A 14,527-nucleotide genomic window follows, 5' to 3' on the forward strand; every position below is an offset into this window, starting at 1 on the left:
TTATTGCAAATTCGGATTCAGCGTCGAAAAATACATAAGAATATATAGGTCTGGTCAATTGCACAGACACTTTTGTTTTTTTTTGTGGGCCTGTGTTATGAATACAGTGTAAAAAATTCAAGAAAAAATGGTGGATCCAATATGGTGGACGAGTATGCTAAATCAATTTTTAATTCTTTTCAAAATTGGTATAAAGGGATTTTCGTGGTTGCTTATTACGAATTCGTAATCAAAAATTTTTAATAAAAGCAAAATGGTTGATCCTGTATGGCGCTCGAGTATTTTAAATAAACTTGTGATTTTTTTCAATATCGGTATCAGGAGGTTTTCTAGGTCAATGATTAAATTTCATAAATCTTTATGGATATAAATATCAATCTTCCTCATCAGTTAATACAAACTCATCCAATAATTATATTTCTGGAAGTCCGGCTATGCCTTCAAAATAATTCATAATACTTTTTGATGAACTTTAAGAAATATTTTCATCATTAACTTCGTCCACTTCAGGAATAGCAAGACGTTTTCAGACTTCTTCGGGAATTTGAACCTGTTTTCTTTTAACACTTTTTCGAATGCCTGAATCCAAATTCATAATCGATATTTTTAGGTCTGAAGTATCTAACAATCCACCAAACATATCTGCCATAGTAGCAGCTCGGAAATATGTTCTGCTATGATTAACTCCGTAATTTTGGTAATTTTTGTTACTAGCTACCGATACTTCTTTTCCCAGCATTTCAACCGGCAATATACAGTATTTCATAATTTCAGAAACATGGATGAGTTTTGTACGAAAAATAAGGGTCAACGTATAGCCGACCGTTAGCAGTGCATAGTTCGTCCAAGAGATTTACATTTATTGGTAAATGGCAAGATATCAGTATTGTTTTGAAGTTACGAAGAAATTAATTATTCAATCCAAAACAAGCATTACAAGCGGTATTACCGTCATTAGTAAAGCTACTACCACCAGCTTTGGGAAAATCAACTTTAAGTCCCAATTTCTTCTAAAGTTTGTACTGCATCAGACTTTTCTGTTTTTAAACATTTCTTTGTCTTGCGCGCTTCTCATATGCCATTTTGTGACAGGTCGTCTGTATGGAATATGAATATAGCATTCAAAAAATCATATCCAACTATGTAAAGGAGATATTCCGAGTTGAAATGACTCAGGAATAGGTACAAAGAGTCATTTTTTCTTATTGGAGAGGTCATTAAACAGCGATGGCTTTGCGTGGCATATGGGGCACGTTTGCATTGATCTAATGCCAGTTGCGAAATGTAACACCTTACCGTCAATCTATGTCATATGCCTTGAAAAGTGTATACATATTTTGACGTCGTCTATTGATATTTCAATAGACTTTTTTCCTTGTATTTGAACGTCGACTATTTTCTTCTGATCTAAAATGAGTTTTTCTGATTCTTTAGCGAACTGAATGTTTATAGCGCGATAAAATCGCGATGTCTGTGATGTTCTATTATTCCAAAGTATATTACTTGCAATAACTTATCTCAATGGTATTAATGTAGTTTCATCATTGATTACTATAGATTTATCTTTGAACAAGTGTTCATAAGATGAGTGGCCTGAACTACCATCAAAACCCCGGGAACAGATTGAAATTGTTTCAGCTTCTGTGTTGCTTGAATTCACGATGCCCTAGATAATTAATAGTTTTGCAATTCACAAATCCTTTTCGAGTTATGATATAGCAAAGCTTGAATTGAGATTTCAGTTGATGTTTCTGTGACTACTGGGTCATCTTTTAGAGGCATACTTAAAGCTTTCGTATTTCTAACTTGAACATATGGAGGAAAAATATATGCTCCTCTTAAATGTAAATCAGCTCTCATAGCTATGTACGTATATTTACTCAGTTTTTGATCTAACGGAACAGCTAAACCTTTCTCTTTAGTCATATTTACAGTTGAGGGCTTTTTCTTCCTGCATAATTTGTCTCACTTTTGCCGATCCAGTTGGATCTTTTATCATTTCTTTCAATACCACACTCAAATCTTTTCGATTTCATGACTTAGATGTATGATAAGAAGCCATCAACTAATGAAAGTGATGGACGAACAGAACCTAATGTACGTAGCAAGTTAGTTTCTTCTTTTTCTACTTCCATATCTAAATCAGGAATTTTAATCTCAAAATCTAACCACCTGCTATATTTTTTTTCATTTATATCTTTTCTTCTGCTCACTGCTTGGAATTTTCTATCGCATTTTCCCTTAAGACTTGAGCTAGCCAGGTGATTCAAGCAAAATAGATACTCATTAGGTAAATTAAATTTCTCCACATTTAATTTCCGCATGATGTATTCAATTTTTTCTCTGTGTGAGGGGAGATTAAATATCTCCGTTTTGTAAACTTCGCCCTATTTTTACTTTAATTTCAAAAAATAATAATAGAAATGATAATGATAGTAAACAAATACAATTTTTTGTGTTTGAATCAAAACTAATATACAAGGCACCCAGAAAATATTGTCTGCAATGAGCTTTTAAATAATAGAAGGAACGTTAATATTAATAAATATTAATTTAGAGTGATGAGTGGATGCTGTTTATACAATAGAGACAATCTGTAAGCGATGCGACATTGCTAACACCTATTTCACTGGAGTAGTGGCACACCTATGTGCAACTCTATGTGACGCGGCCCCTAGCAAACAAGTTAAGAGCAAGTCCGCGCGCTCAGACTTATAACCCCCAGAATATAGAAGTTTATCAGTTTCCGCAAAAAAGCGCGTATGGGGTATTATTCCTGAACTGCCTCAACTTTAAAAGTCATGTCTTCCGATTGCCTTCAAATTTTCAGAGTTTGTTTGCCTCCATGATAGTAGTAAACGCGCCAATTTATAGACTTACTACCATGCCTCCTCGAACTACAGGGGGTGAAATTTGCATCCCCCGGACAAAGCAGGTATCTTCAAATGGTCATAACTTCCTTTCTACTAATGAGAATTGAATTTTCTATGAGTGATTCCTGAAGGGGTTTTCATGCTCTTTTATTCTGTGAAATCTATTGTTTTTAATTTTTTAATGGTTATAAACAAATTTCTATTTAAAATGTTTATTCAACATTTTCTACTCTTCGGCAAGTTTTTATTTTTTTTAAAGTATATTTAAACGAAAGCTGGATTGTTTTCCGATAAAAATACTGTTTGTCATTTTGGGACTGAAAACAGTTATGTACTTATGCGAAGATATCCGAGCGAAACCCTTCCTCGCGCGCTCGGACAGTCCAAAAAACAGAAAAATTCTAAACACTACACATCGGCGCCTTTTACCTTTCAGAAGACTGAAGTCAGAGTAGAGTAACGCAGTGCAACGTTTTGCTTGAAGCCAAGAAACAAATGTCAGCCTATGTGATTGCGTGTTATTTTTTGGTACAATAAGAGAAACAAATGAAAATCTATGACGTAGATGTCTTTTGTTTTTCGGCTATACACGAGACCAAGTTTAATCCAACCAAAGAAAGGACGAATCCTGTATAATTTTTTTATATAAATAGTTTAAACTATTTTTAATTAATTTAAGCCTTTCACAAGTCTGTTTTATGTGACGGTAATGATGAAAATATACAGCAAAACCTAAAAAAAAAAACATTAAGGAGGGACGAGGTGTGAACGCTCTGTTAAAAAATACTTGTGTTCCCTAATTTGGTTATAAGTATATGGAAAAATGTTCATTGCATTAAGAACTGCTGAAATTAATGTTTGGAAATTTTCTGTACCAATGAAAAGTATGTTTGAACGAATAAAAAATTTGAACGAAACGATGTCGGTCGGTGCATCGGCTGGACTGGCCGACCTGTCTGAGCGCGCGAGGAAGGGTTTCGCTCGGATACAGCTCGGAAACAGCATTTTTATCGGAAAAGAGCCAAGCTTTTTTTTTTAAATATACTTTAAAAAAATAAAAACTGCTCGAAGAGTAGAAGATCTTAAATAAACATTTTTAATGGCAATTTGTTTATAAACATTAAAAAATTTAAAACCATAGATTTCACAGAATAAAGAGCATGAAAACCCCTTCAGGAATCACTCATAGGAAATTAAATTCTCATTTGTAGAAAGGAAGTCATGACCATTTGAAAATACCTGCTTTGCCCGGGGATGCAAATTTCAACCCCTGTAGTTCGAGGAGGGATGGTAGTAAAAGTCTATAAATTGTGGATATACTACTATTATATAGGCAAACAAACTTTAAAAATTTGAAGGCAATCGGAAGATATGACTGTTAAAGTTAGAGCAGTTAAGGAATAATGCCCCATACGTGAATTGTAGGTCAAGACGTGTGCAATAGAATATTATCTCAAATTTATTCTTCAGAGGTCGATACAGGGAACTAAATAAACTATGTCAAAGTTATCCTCTAGTGCTATTCTATGTCTTATAAATTTTAATAATAAGGAAAGGTTTTTATTATTTTTAAACGCTGGAATTATATTAAAGGGTCTGAGGATACCGTTTAACTTTTCCAAGAGGCTTTGCACATGAGGGAGGGACAGATATCTTCCATTTGGTGTGGTCACATGGTTAGTGGACGTTACATTGGTTTTTGCTGGTTGTGTTTGTGAGGTCACGGATGATTCTAATTGCCCTGTACTCGCTAACACACCTACTGTATAGATTCTATCAGTTTCGTTTTTAGTTTCTAAGACAAGCAATCTTTTTTAAAGAAAATTTGTTATTAAAGTGTTTTTGATATTTTTTATGTTTGCAGAATGAAAGTCCTAATCTGCAAGAAGGATAGCTCTGTCTAATAAGTTGTTAATAACACCTAGGTTGCGGCGTTGGGGGTGCTGGGATAGAAAATTAAGAACTCTCTCAGATAAAGTTGGGTTTTTGGTACCAATAAGTTTTTATTGAGTTTTATACGATGATTTTGACATCAATAAAACAGATACTTCCCCTAGATTCTACTTCCGATGTAAATTTTAAATTGTTATTATAACTATCTAAAGTATTCAAAATGTGAATTATCACGTCTTCTGGTATGACCGTGATAATATCGTCGACATATCTGAAGAAGAAGGGGACCGTAAATTTCAGTATCGATAGACAGCTCGTTTCTCGGTCTTCCATAACGATATCAGGAAGAATGGGATAGAGGGGGGACCCCATCGGTAGGTCTGACTTTTGTTTATAAAATTTACCATTAAATTTGAATGCTAAATTACCTAAGCAGATTCTAATCCCTTTCACGAATTGATGCCACGGTTGGATAGTGCCAGCTAGTCCCACGAGTACATTAGTGAAGAGGGAGTAGGCATCTAACGAAATGATTTTTTGACCTGGTAGAATTTGTACTTCTTACATTTTTTTGACGAATCCGAAACTATTTTTTACCCTAGCACCACGGGGTGTAATGCTGTCCGACATTAGATTGTTATAAAACTTCGCTAAATTGTATGTTGAACTATTTGTGTATGATGCGGTTAATCCAAGTGTGTTAACTGGTTTATGTATTTTTGGGGCTCCATGAGCGACTGGTGCAGTGCAGTTATTTGCTTTTAAGTGAAAGTGTGTGACGCAAGAGTCCATAATTTGAATTGTTAAATTTTGTTTTTCATTTGCTTAGCATTTTTGACAAATTTTGACAAAAACGAGTGAAGATTCTTATTACAGTGATGTTGGAATACCAAAGTAGCTTTAAAAGTACTTAAAGATTATTAAAACGATGCATTCTGATTTTTACAAAATCATAATGAAAATAAGGATTTTTGAAATTTTAGACAAAAAAAAGAGATTAAAAATAAAGTATCTATGTTCGGGATTCGACATTCAATCACACGACTGTGATTGCATTGTCTAAAAAGGGGACCTTTAGCTCTGATTTTTTTGTTTAAATTTTTACTCTCCTCAATGAAAGGTACATACCAGAGTTCTTCTGAGAAAAGTTATGAAGGCGCAATTTTGACCTGCTTTTGAGAAAAACGCATTTAAAAATTGCGAGCGAATGGTCATCGAGGCTGTATAAAAGTATCTCGAAGCGTTGGTAGCTCCCTGGTAGAATGCTTAGTTGATAGCCACAAGTTTGCGCGTTCGATACTCGTTATCCGTACTTTTATATTTTCATTTTTGTTTTGTTTATCAAAATCCTTGTTCACTCCATTTTTGGTAACATTTAATATACGTATGCTATTTAATGATTATTTATTCCTTATTCTCAATAAACACTTTGTCGTATTTTTATTATCAGTCGTTTGGACGATTTTGCATTTTATAAACATTCTTTATACTTCAATTTTTTAATTTTTTAATTAAAGTAGGAACAGAGTTTAGAAAATGACAATTTTAATTATAATTACGAATTACCAGTGGATGCAGTGACTCATTTCACAAATATTTTCTCCCGAGAACCAGAAGTGTCTCGAAAGTATAATTTCACATATTAAAGATACCTTTCTTATTATTTATGTGTTTTTTTCGTAGTTTGCCGAAAACAATTTAATTTTGTATTTATTGTTGAAGTTTTGGTTTGCAACCCTTTTCTCTTTCTTTAAGGGCATGTGATACTTAGAAAATTGTCGATTTTACCAGTTTTAGATTCCCCCGGCTTTTTTCTATAATAATAAATATTTTGTCTTAAAAATTTGGGAAATGATAGCGAACATGCTAACGGACGTCCCTACACACTTTTTTTGTGGGTTAATTCAAAAAAGTTTTAATTTAGCAAAATGTGATTAATTTGCATGCGCTTAGGAAATAGTATCGATTTTTTAGTGTTAGATTTCCCGGCTTTTTTCTAGGATAAGAAATATGTTGCCTTCAAAATCTGCGAAATGATAGGGAACATGCTAACGGACGTCCCGATACACTTTTTTTGTATTTTTTTTTTCAAGAAATTTTTGATATTGCTAACGACGTGCGTGAAGATTTCAAGGTTATGTGTGTTACAATTCACCCGACTGTTACTTCCAATCTACACAATATTTTTGGCCGAAGACTTTGGACTTACAAATAAACATAGTAACTAATCTCCCGGAACTAACCTTGTTTGCAGGAAATCAAAAAAGTTTATTTCATAAATAATTTCCAGAAATCGAAAAGGCAGAGATGGAAAACGACGTAACCTCAAAATAATGCATATGCATAAAATTTTTATTTAGCACAATACATTTTTTTGTTATTATCCCTCAAAAAAGAGTCCGGGCACGTCCGTTATGATATTTTATAGCATCTCCGAATTCAGTTTATACAAATTTTCATTTTTGTGGAAAAAAAGCCGGGGAAACTGTAAGTATCACATGCCCTTAATTTAAAAACGTTAATAGTAGAAACTATTAAAGAATACAATTTTTTGATAAAATGCACGATTGTCTAAACTAGTGATAATAAAAATACGATAAATAGAGTTTTAATTGAAAATAAGGAATAAATAATCATAGAATGACATAATTACGCTAAATTTTTATGAAAAATGGAATAAACAAGTATTTTAATCAATAAAAAAAAATAAAAAAAGTACGAATAGCGGAAATCGAACGCGCAACCTTGCGGCTATCAGCCAAGCACTCTACCAGGGAGCTACCGACGCTTCGAAATAATCTTATATCTGCTCGATGACCATGCGTTTACAATTTTTTTAAATACATTTTTCTCGAAAATGTGTCACGCGAATTTCAAGAAAAAATGTATGTCTATCGTAGTTGTGGCTTATCTATCTGTTCTATTCTACTGAGCTAAGTTAATTACAGTGATATCCGAAACAATCTACGTTTGGTAATAGTCCAGATATTGTATGCTTAAAAATGGGAATATTTCGAAAAATTTGTGAAAGTTGTTGTATTTTCATAGATTTTCGGGTGTTGTTTTTTTTCGCGAATTTTTACTTTGCTACCTCTTATTTTCCTGCTGGCTTCGCCAACTGAGGAAAACGGCGTCGAAAATGAATTTTCCGAAGATTCCCCAATGAACTCGTTTCCGGTTAGTTTTATGGCCAAAAATGATTATGTAACCAATCAAACAAAATAATATTTTCTTTAATTCAGGTGTTAACGCCGCAAAGTTGCCGCTGGCGCCACCATACTTAAAAATTACGTCAACCATGATTTTTACGAATTTCTGATTGATTATGAGGCAAACATAGTTATGAATCAAATTGAACTTTCCCTCGTAATCAAATTTTACAAATGGATTTTTTATGAATCAAATCAACCTCTGCCGTGTACGAGCATTTCAGAGTTTAACCCTTCACGAATCAGGAGAACTACACTCAATTTGTACGAAAATTGCTGGCCTTATTGCCGCATAATTCTCCATATGCTATAGAGGATCATTGACGGCGATTTTCATACAGGTGTACGTGTAAAAAATTAAATAATCACCATCAATCTATGCTCGTTTTTTTTCAAAGAATGTGCATTGCAAAAATGTCTGATGATTAACTTGAGCGATTTGTCGCATACAAACTTTAGCCTTTTCCGTGGGTACTCTTCAATGAGAAAATCATGCGAAATGCATCTTCGTCTATCTGCGAAAACTTCGTCGCCTACGTTCAATCGCGTTATAAATAGAATGCCAAGATCATATTAGATGGTTATCCAGAAGATGTAACTCGTCTCTGTACGAAATATGCAGAGTGATTACGCATATCAAGAGTAAAAGTTTCAATAAACGTACTTTCTTACGACACATTGATCCCAAACCTGTCGCAAGAAAAATGTTTAGGCAACTATAAGAATAAGAATCGCCTTATTGAAATGCTGAAGTGAAAGTTGAGGCTAAAGCAATTGTGGATAAACTAATAATTAACACGACAATTAGAGATTTTCCTGAGTTTGATTTCTTATAATAGTTATAGGTGAGTGTGTCGATCTGTGTTTATTTTTACAACGTTATCCAAGTGTTCAAAGATTTATTGTATAAACCCGGAAAAAACAAACTTTGCAACAGATATACTTATTGCAGAGTAAACGGATAAAATAGGTGCACAGAAAGTATTCAGGAATAAAGATGTTGATAAAGAAGCTTTCGTTATGAGCGAAGAAATGTTGCTCCTCAAAATATATGGCCACAATTTTCCAGGAATGGACCCCATTAAACAAATATAGATATCAGTGCTTCGCGAAATTTCTATCTCAAAAATAATTTATTATTGCGTCATGGTCGCTGACTGAAGCAGCAGCACGAGAGCACACATTCCCAACCTAAAACCAGGCTTAGTTTTGGAAAGAATTTTGTAGAATGAGAATGAAAGGAAAGCAGGAGCAGGCTAATATCTATCAATATACTACGGCTTCTGCTACAGATGATCTACTAAAGTTCAATTCTTGCAAATGCACAAAAGGATGTCAGGGTGAAGCTTGCGAATGCAGATAGGGAGGCGTCAAATACTCATTTCATACTCTACCTTCTGCCGGTGTGGAAATGAGTTCTGCTTGCCTGATACATTATGGAGGAACCTCTGCATTCGCATTTTGAAATATGGTTATTATGCATACCGGCAGAATTAGGGCTTAACGTTGCAGGGCTCTTTTCAATTTTTCAGAGCAGCCTTTATCTTGCAACTTTCTCTGACGATTGATGCAAAAATAACGTGTGATACTCGTGCATACAGGTTATTGATGGCTCTTGTGATTTCATTATTTATCTTAAGCTCTTTACACTCGCATACACTCTTGCATTCGGCTCCTGAGCTAGCCTCCGACTCTTGCTTCGAGCCTACAACTGATGATGAGAAATTCACATTCATTAGCAATCTTCTATTTTGCGTACTTGTATCACAAATAGCTATTTTTTCAACTATATTTCCGGTTTTATCCAGTTACTTTATAAAATACTTTATTAGATACCTTCCTAGATTGTAATGTACTTTCTTTATGTTTGCAGGACTCACATCAGTATGTAGTTCGGAAGTACTGGACGTAATGTGCAGTGATTTTCCAGATCAATACGAAGAGTACCGAAAACATCTGCGTGAGAAACAGGTTAAAGAGCATTCGAAAAAGCAGAAAGAATTAACAGCAGCAGCAAATGCTGAGAAGAATAGGATAGATCTTGCTGAAATGGCAGTGCAGTCTGCACTCTCATGGAATATAAATTTAAATAAATCGCGTATGGACACTCGGAAATCTAGCTTAGATTTACAAACGTTTACTATTCATATGCCGAAGAAAGAACAAACAATTGAAGTAGAACGTAACATTAGCAACTATCCAGTTGCTCTTATACCTGGACAGTATACAGATTACTACAGAGAATATACACCATCTGAATTGAGATACTATCCTCTCAACACAGTTCTATATGGACCCATGAAACCTAATGAACGCAAATTTGACAGCCAGTCTGAATGTTCTCAAAGTGATAGTGACAGCGACTCGTCATCCGATGACTCAAGGTATGATTTTAGAGCAATTAATTTTTTTGTGAAATTATGGTTTCTCATGAGGGTAGCCCTTACTTTATAATCTTCGATTTCTTATGATCTTACCCGATTAATGCAATTTTTTTGTACATTACCTTGAAATCAAATATTTTCGAACTTCTTCATTGATTGACTAGAATCAAATGTCGTCTTAATATTTCAAGCACTAAAATATATGGAAAAATGTTCCCAACGGCTAATATCCATGAATTTTTTCATAATACCACAGGCACAGAGAAAAAGTGACATGTGCGGTGAACTAGACCATCATACCTGTATGTTTCTAGGGTTAATGAATCGGAATCTGAGATCCGTTTAAGCATATCAGGCCTTAGTTCGTCCCTAACCTCAAAAAACAACTAAAAATCGATTTGGTGAATAAAACCTTCAGAAAAAAAGTGTAACTTCATGTGTTTGGGGTCGCTGAAAATATATCTCAAAAAGATTGAAAGATCCCATTTTATTGTTAAATATGAAACTATGGTGACTAAAACCCTTGGAAAGAGGAGCTCGATTGTGTTCGAGGGCACCGGATTCGAATCAATTGTTTGTTGTTATCCATCAGGTAAGCTTTCGTCCCTTAGTTCAAAACATAACTTAGAAACACTGAAGTGACTAATTTTGGTGTTAAAGCTTAAGGCGTGGTGACTAAAATATTTGAAAAAGGGTGCTCTTTTTCTTATACGTTCGCTGAATCCAAACTCGGTATTTCTTGTCATTTGTTTTTAAGCAAATATCATATAAATACAAAAAAATGCGAAAATATTCATGTTGATTAGGGTTTAATTTTAGTACGTCAGCTAATGGCCAAAGCATGCCAATAAAATACGGATACTTCGACAGAAGTTGAAGACGGTAAAAAGTACCCCGAAAGGTGATGTATAGAATGATTCGCTCTTGAAGCTGTTGAGTTAGCGAAGCTAGCATACTTCTTATACTTCACGCTTTGGCCTGGGGAGGTAGGAGAGTTATCACCCCTAGGACGGCAGACTCACCTGTGATCGTTCCAAGATTCCTATCACGTTGGGTTCTTCTCTAGAGCTATGACAAATGAAATTTAAAACACTTAAAAATGTGCGAACCTTCTGCAAAATCAAACCTGCTTATCCCAAACTAATGTTCGAGCTTCCACTTCTAAACATTCTTGTGATAAGAATTCTGATATATTCTGCTATATTTTTAGTAAATACCAGTTCCCGAGCGATCGTAAACTTTTTCTGAAAAAATCATAAAATTTATAAAGAATGTTTGGATTTTGATGTTTTGTGCATCAACATGAGAAATGTGTTTCACATAAAATATGTTCTAGTTGCCATATGATTTTGAGTGGTTGGGATATCAGTCGAGATAGAAAAAGTCTGAAATTAACTAAATCTTCTTTGTGGGAACAACCACTAACGGAAAATGTTTACTGTTTATGTATGAATAAGTTGGCAGGGGGTACTTCATATTTTTTAAATCATGGACGAGAAAACATCAGGTCAAACAGCGTTTCCGGATCCTGTAGGTACAAGAATAAAATATTGCCGAACACTGCCTTTTTCTGATTTTCAGTTTATAGCATACGTAGGTATATAGAATGACTTAATCGAAATGTTGGCTGTAGACGGGGAAGATCCAGTATTGATCAAACGGTACATGGAAGAGATGTGAACATTTTTTATGTCAGAAAAAGGCCCAGAAAATCTGCCTGGCCTGAATCCTGCAATGATTACTTACTCGTGATGGCTTATAAATTGTAACAACCTTATGAGACATTTTATTTCTACTCAGGATTCTTGCCCATAATTAATAACCACAGCTGTTTTTGTTTGTAGAGTATTCATCCCTGTGCGATCCAAGATTAGAATGCACATCTCTGTAGGATCGATAAATCGAACAGAAAGGATTGCACTAAAATACATTTAAATATATTTAATGATAAGAATGAAAAAATACATAAGAATTACCAGGCTTCAACGTGTTAACCCGCTTAACCTAAAGTCCATCTTTTTTCAACTCTCTTGTCATACTCATGCCCTCACACACGCGTATTCCAGCGCTATCTGAATTTGGAAGGATAAATAAACAGTATTCGGTCATTTTCGGATCCCACAACCGGCCATAATATTCCGTGTTGTACCGATTCGAAAAGGTCCATCATGTTCTCCTACTTTTTCCACCACGCACAGATAATTTTGGAGAATAGAAATGATATTATAAGGACCAAAAAACTTGATCTGACATTTCTATCCAGGCAGTTGTTGAGTTTGTAGAATGGCGACTTTCATTATGTTAGAGATAGCTTCATCTATAAGCTTAGGACGCCCTTGTTGAAAAGCAGTTAAAAGTTCTTCCAGAATAGAACGTAGTTCTAAATTGTCCTTGAGCTTCATGTTACTTCCAATTAGTGAATCAAAAGAAGTCATACCAATGTTTATGCTGTACAATAAATTAATATTTTTTTGGGCAAGCTCTACATTCTTTGACCACTCTGCTAAATTCGAAATCGATAACCCGTCGATAAATTTTAACGCATATGTTCTTTTTTTGACATTATCTGAACAAACGCTGGACAATCCGTCACAATTTTCATAGGAATATTAACAAATATACCCTGAAATTCTGTAAAGCTTTGACAACTTCCAACATGTCTAATTCACAGCTAGTAAACAAGTCTTCTTCTCTTGAGGTCTCCAACTTGCGAAGTAAACAGGCTGCAAGAGGCTGTTTGAGATCTTTCTGCAAAAAAATAGCCACTAAGTAATTTTGCATCTTCTGTGCGAACATTAGTCTCTGCTACTTCTCGTTATTTTTTTAAACCGATCTTGAGCCATTGCTGCATTCAATTTATCAAATGGCTCTTTTTGACTTGATCCAAACTCTTACTTCACTCAGTCTCTTAAAAAGTTAAAAAGTGGCCCTTTCTGATGGTATGCGGTTGGATGGTTCCATTTTCTACGATGTGGCTGAAAAACTCCACTCTACATGTTTGCTGGCTCTTTCTAAGACCTGTTGTAACTTCACGATGATCTATTCTTCACTTTGGACTGACACTAAAAAATATCTAAATATGTTAGATATATTCCATTGGTAATCAATGTCCTAAACATGGATTGCATATATCTTTAGAACACTGCTAGTGAATTACATAGTCCAAACGGGACTCCTCAGAATTCGTAGTGCCCATCCGGAACCACGAAAGCTGTGCATCTTGTGCTGTCTTCTTCTAACGGTACATGCAAAAAAACGTTTCACGATTTCTGCCCATTTTCAGGTTTCATTCAACATAAATAATACTTGCACACCATAGTATTTATTATAATTATGTTTTGTATACAAATATTTAAAGATTTAAAAACAGTGAAGTGCATTTTGAAACTGTAATGAGAAGTCAAAACACAAAAGTTCACTTTTTTGTTTTGGCGTTTATTTTGTTTCGACCGCGCACAGCCGAGGTCGAATGTACTGAAAGCAGTCGCGGCTTATAATCTATCCTATATATTTTCAGTTAGCGGAAGGGAAAAGTAATCCGTCAGAATTTTCTTGATAATTAAGTGATGATCAATACATAGATGAGATTCTTCATTTTTCCTCTCTGCTAAAGCAACAAGACTAGCATCTTCTGAAACGCTATCCTTCACTAATTGTTTGGCCATCCAGGCATTGATGATTGTATTTACCTTCTCGTTTTGAAATGCTGACAATTGCCTCGGACCTTGATGAACTGGAATCGGGTCTTTCAAAACGATTCGCATTTTCACTCAGCTACCTTCTATCTGGCTCGGTTTATAATTGTCAATGAACTTCTCCAAACTTTTCGTCCTTGTTGAGTCTGCAGAGTGAGATATAAGAGCGAGATGAAGAATATTCACACTTAATACTGTTTTCCAAGAGACTTAGTACTGCTGCTTCCTGGATCCATGTTCTTCTCCTGAGTGATGTCATCCTCCAGTTTGAAGCACGTCACTTGAAGTGTTTTTAAGCGAATCTATCCGAGATCTGATAGCTCACCTTCTTCCAAAAGATGATGATCAATAAAATTATCAGAAAAAACATTCACTTGCAACTCAAGCAGCATACGGTCGATTTTCACGTCAAAGTAAAAACTTGCTTTTACTTTCTTGTCCAAAATATTCACGTTTATTTCTTACTCTTGTCA

General features: G+C 34.7%; 1 protein-coding gene across 3 annotated transcripts in view; it reads left to right on the plus strand.

Annotated features, from left to right (window-relative positions):
* The window catches only part of LOC117174965, a 183,973-nt gene that overhangs the window by 151,168 nt on the left and 18,278 nt on the right, over positions 1-14,527 (plus strand). For 2 of the 3 annotated variants that reach the window (XM_033364436.1, XM_033364437.1), the window contains one exon: positions 9,849-10,359. In XM_033364436.1, coding sequence (XP_033220327.1) covers positions 9,849-10,359 — 511 coding nt within the window. Of the gene's footprint in view, positions 1-9,848; positions 10,360-10,615; positions 10,952-14,527 lie in introns of all 3 variants that reach the window. The other variant, XR_004467410.1, reaches the window with a different exon arrangement.

Source organism: Belonocnema kinseyi, chromosome 6 (genome assembly GCF_010883055.1).
Source record: "Belonocnema kinseyi isolate 2016_QV_RU_SX_M_011 chromosome 6, B_treatae_v1, whole genome shotgun sequence".
Classification (NCBI taxonomy): Eukaryota; Metazoa; Arthropoda; class Insecta; order Hymenoptera; family Cynipidae; genus Belonocnema; species Belonocnema kinseyi.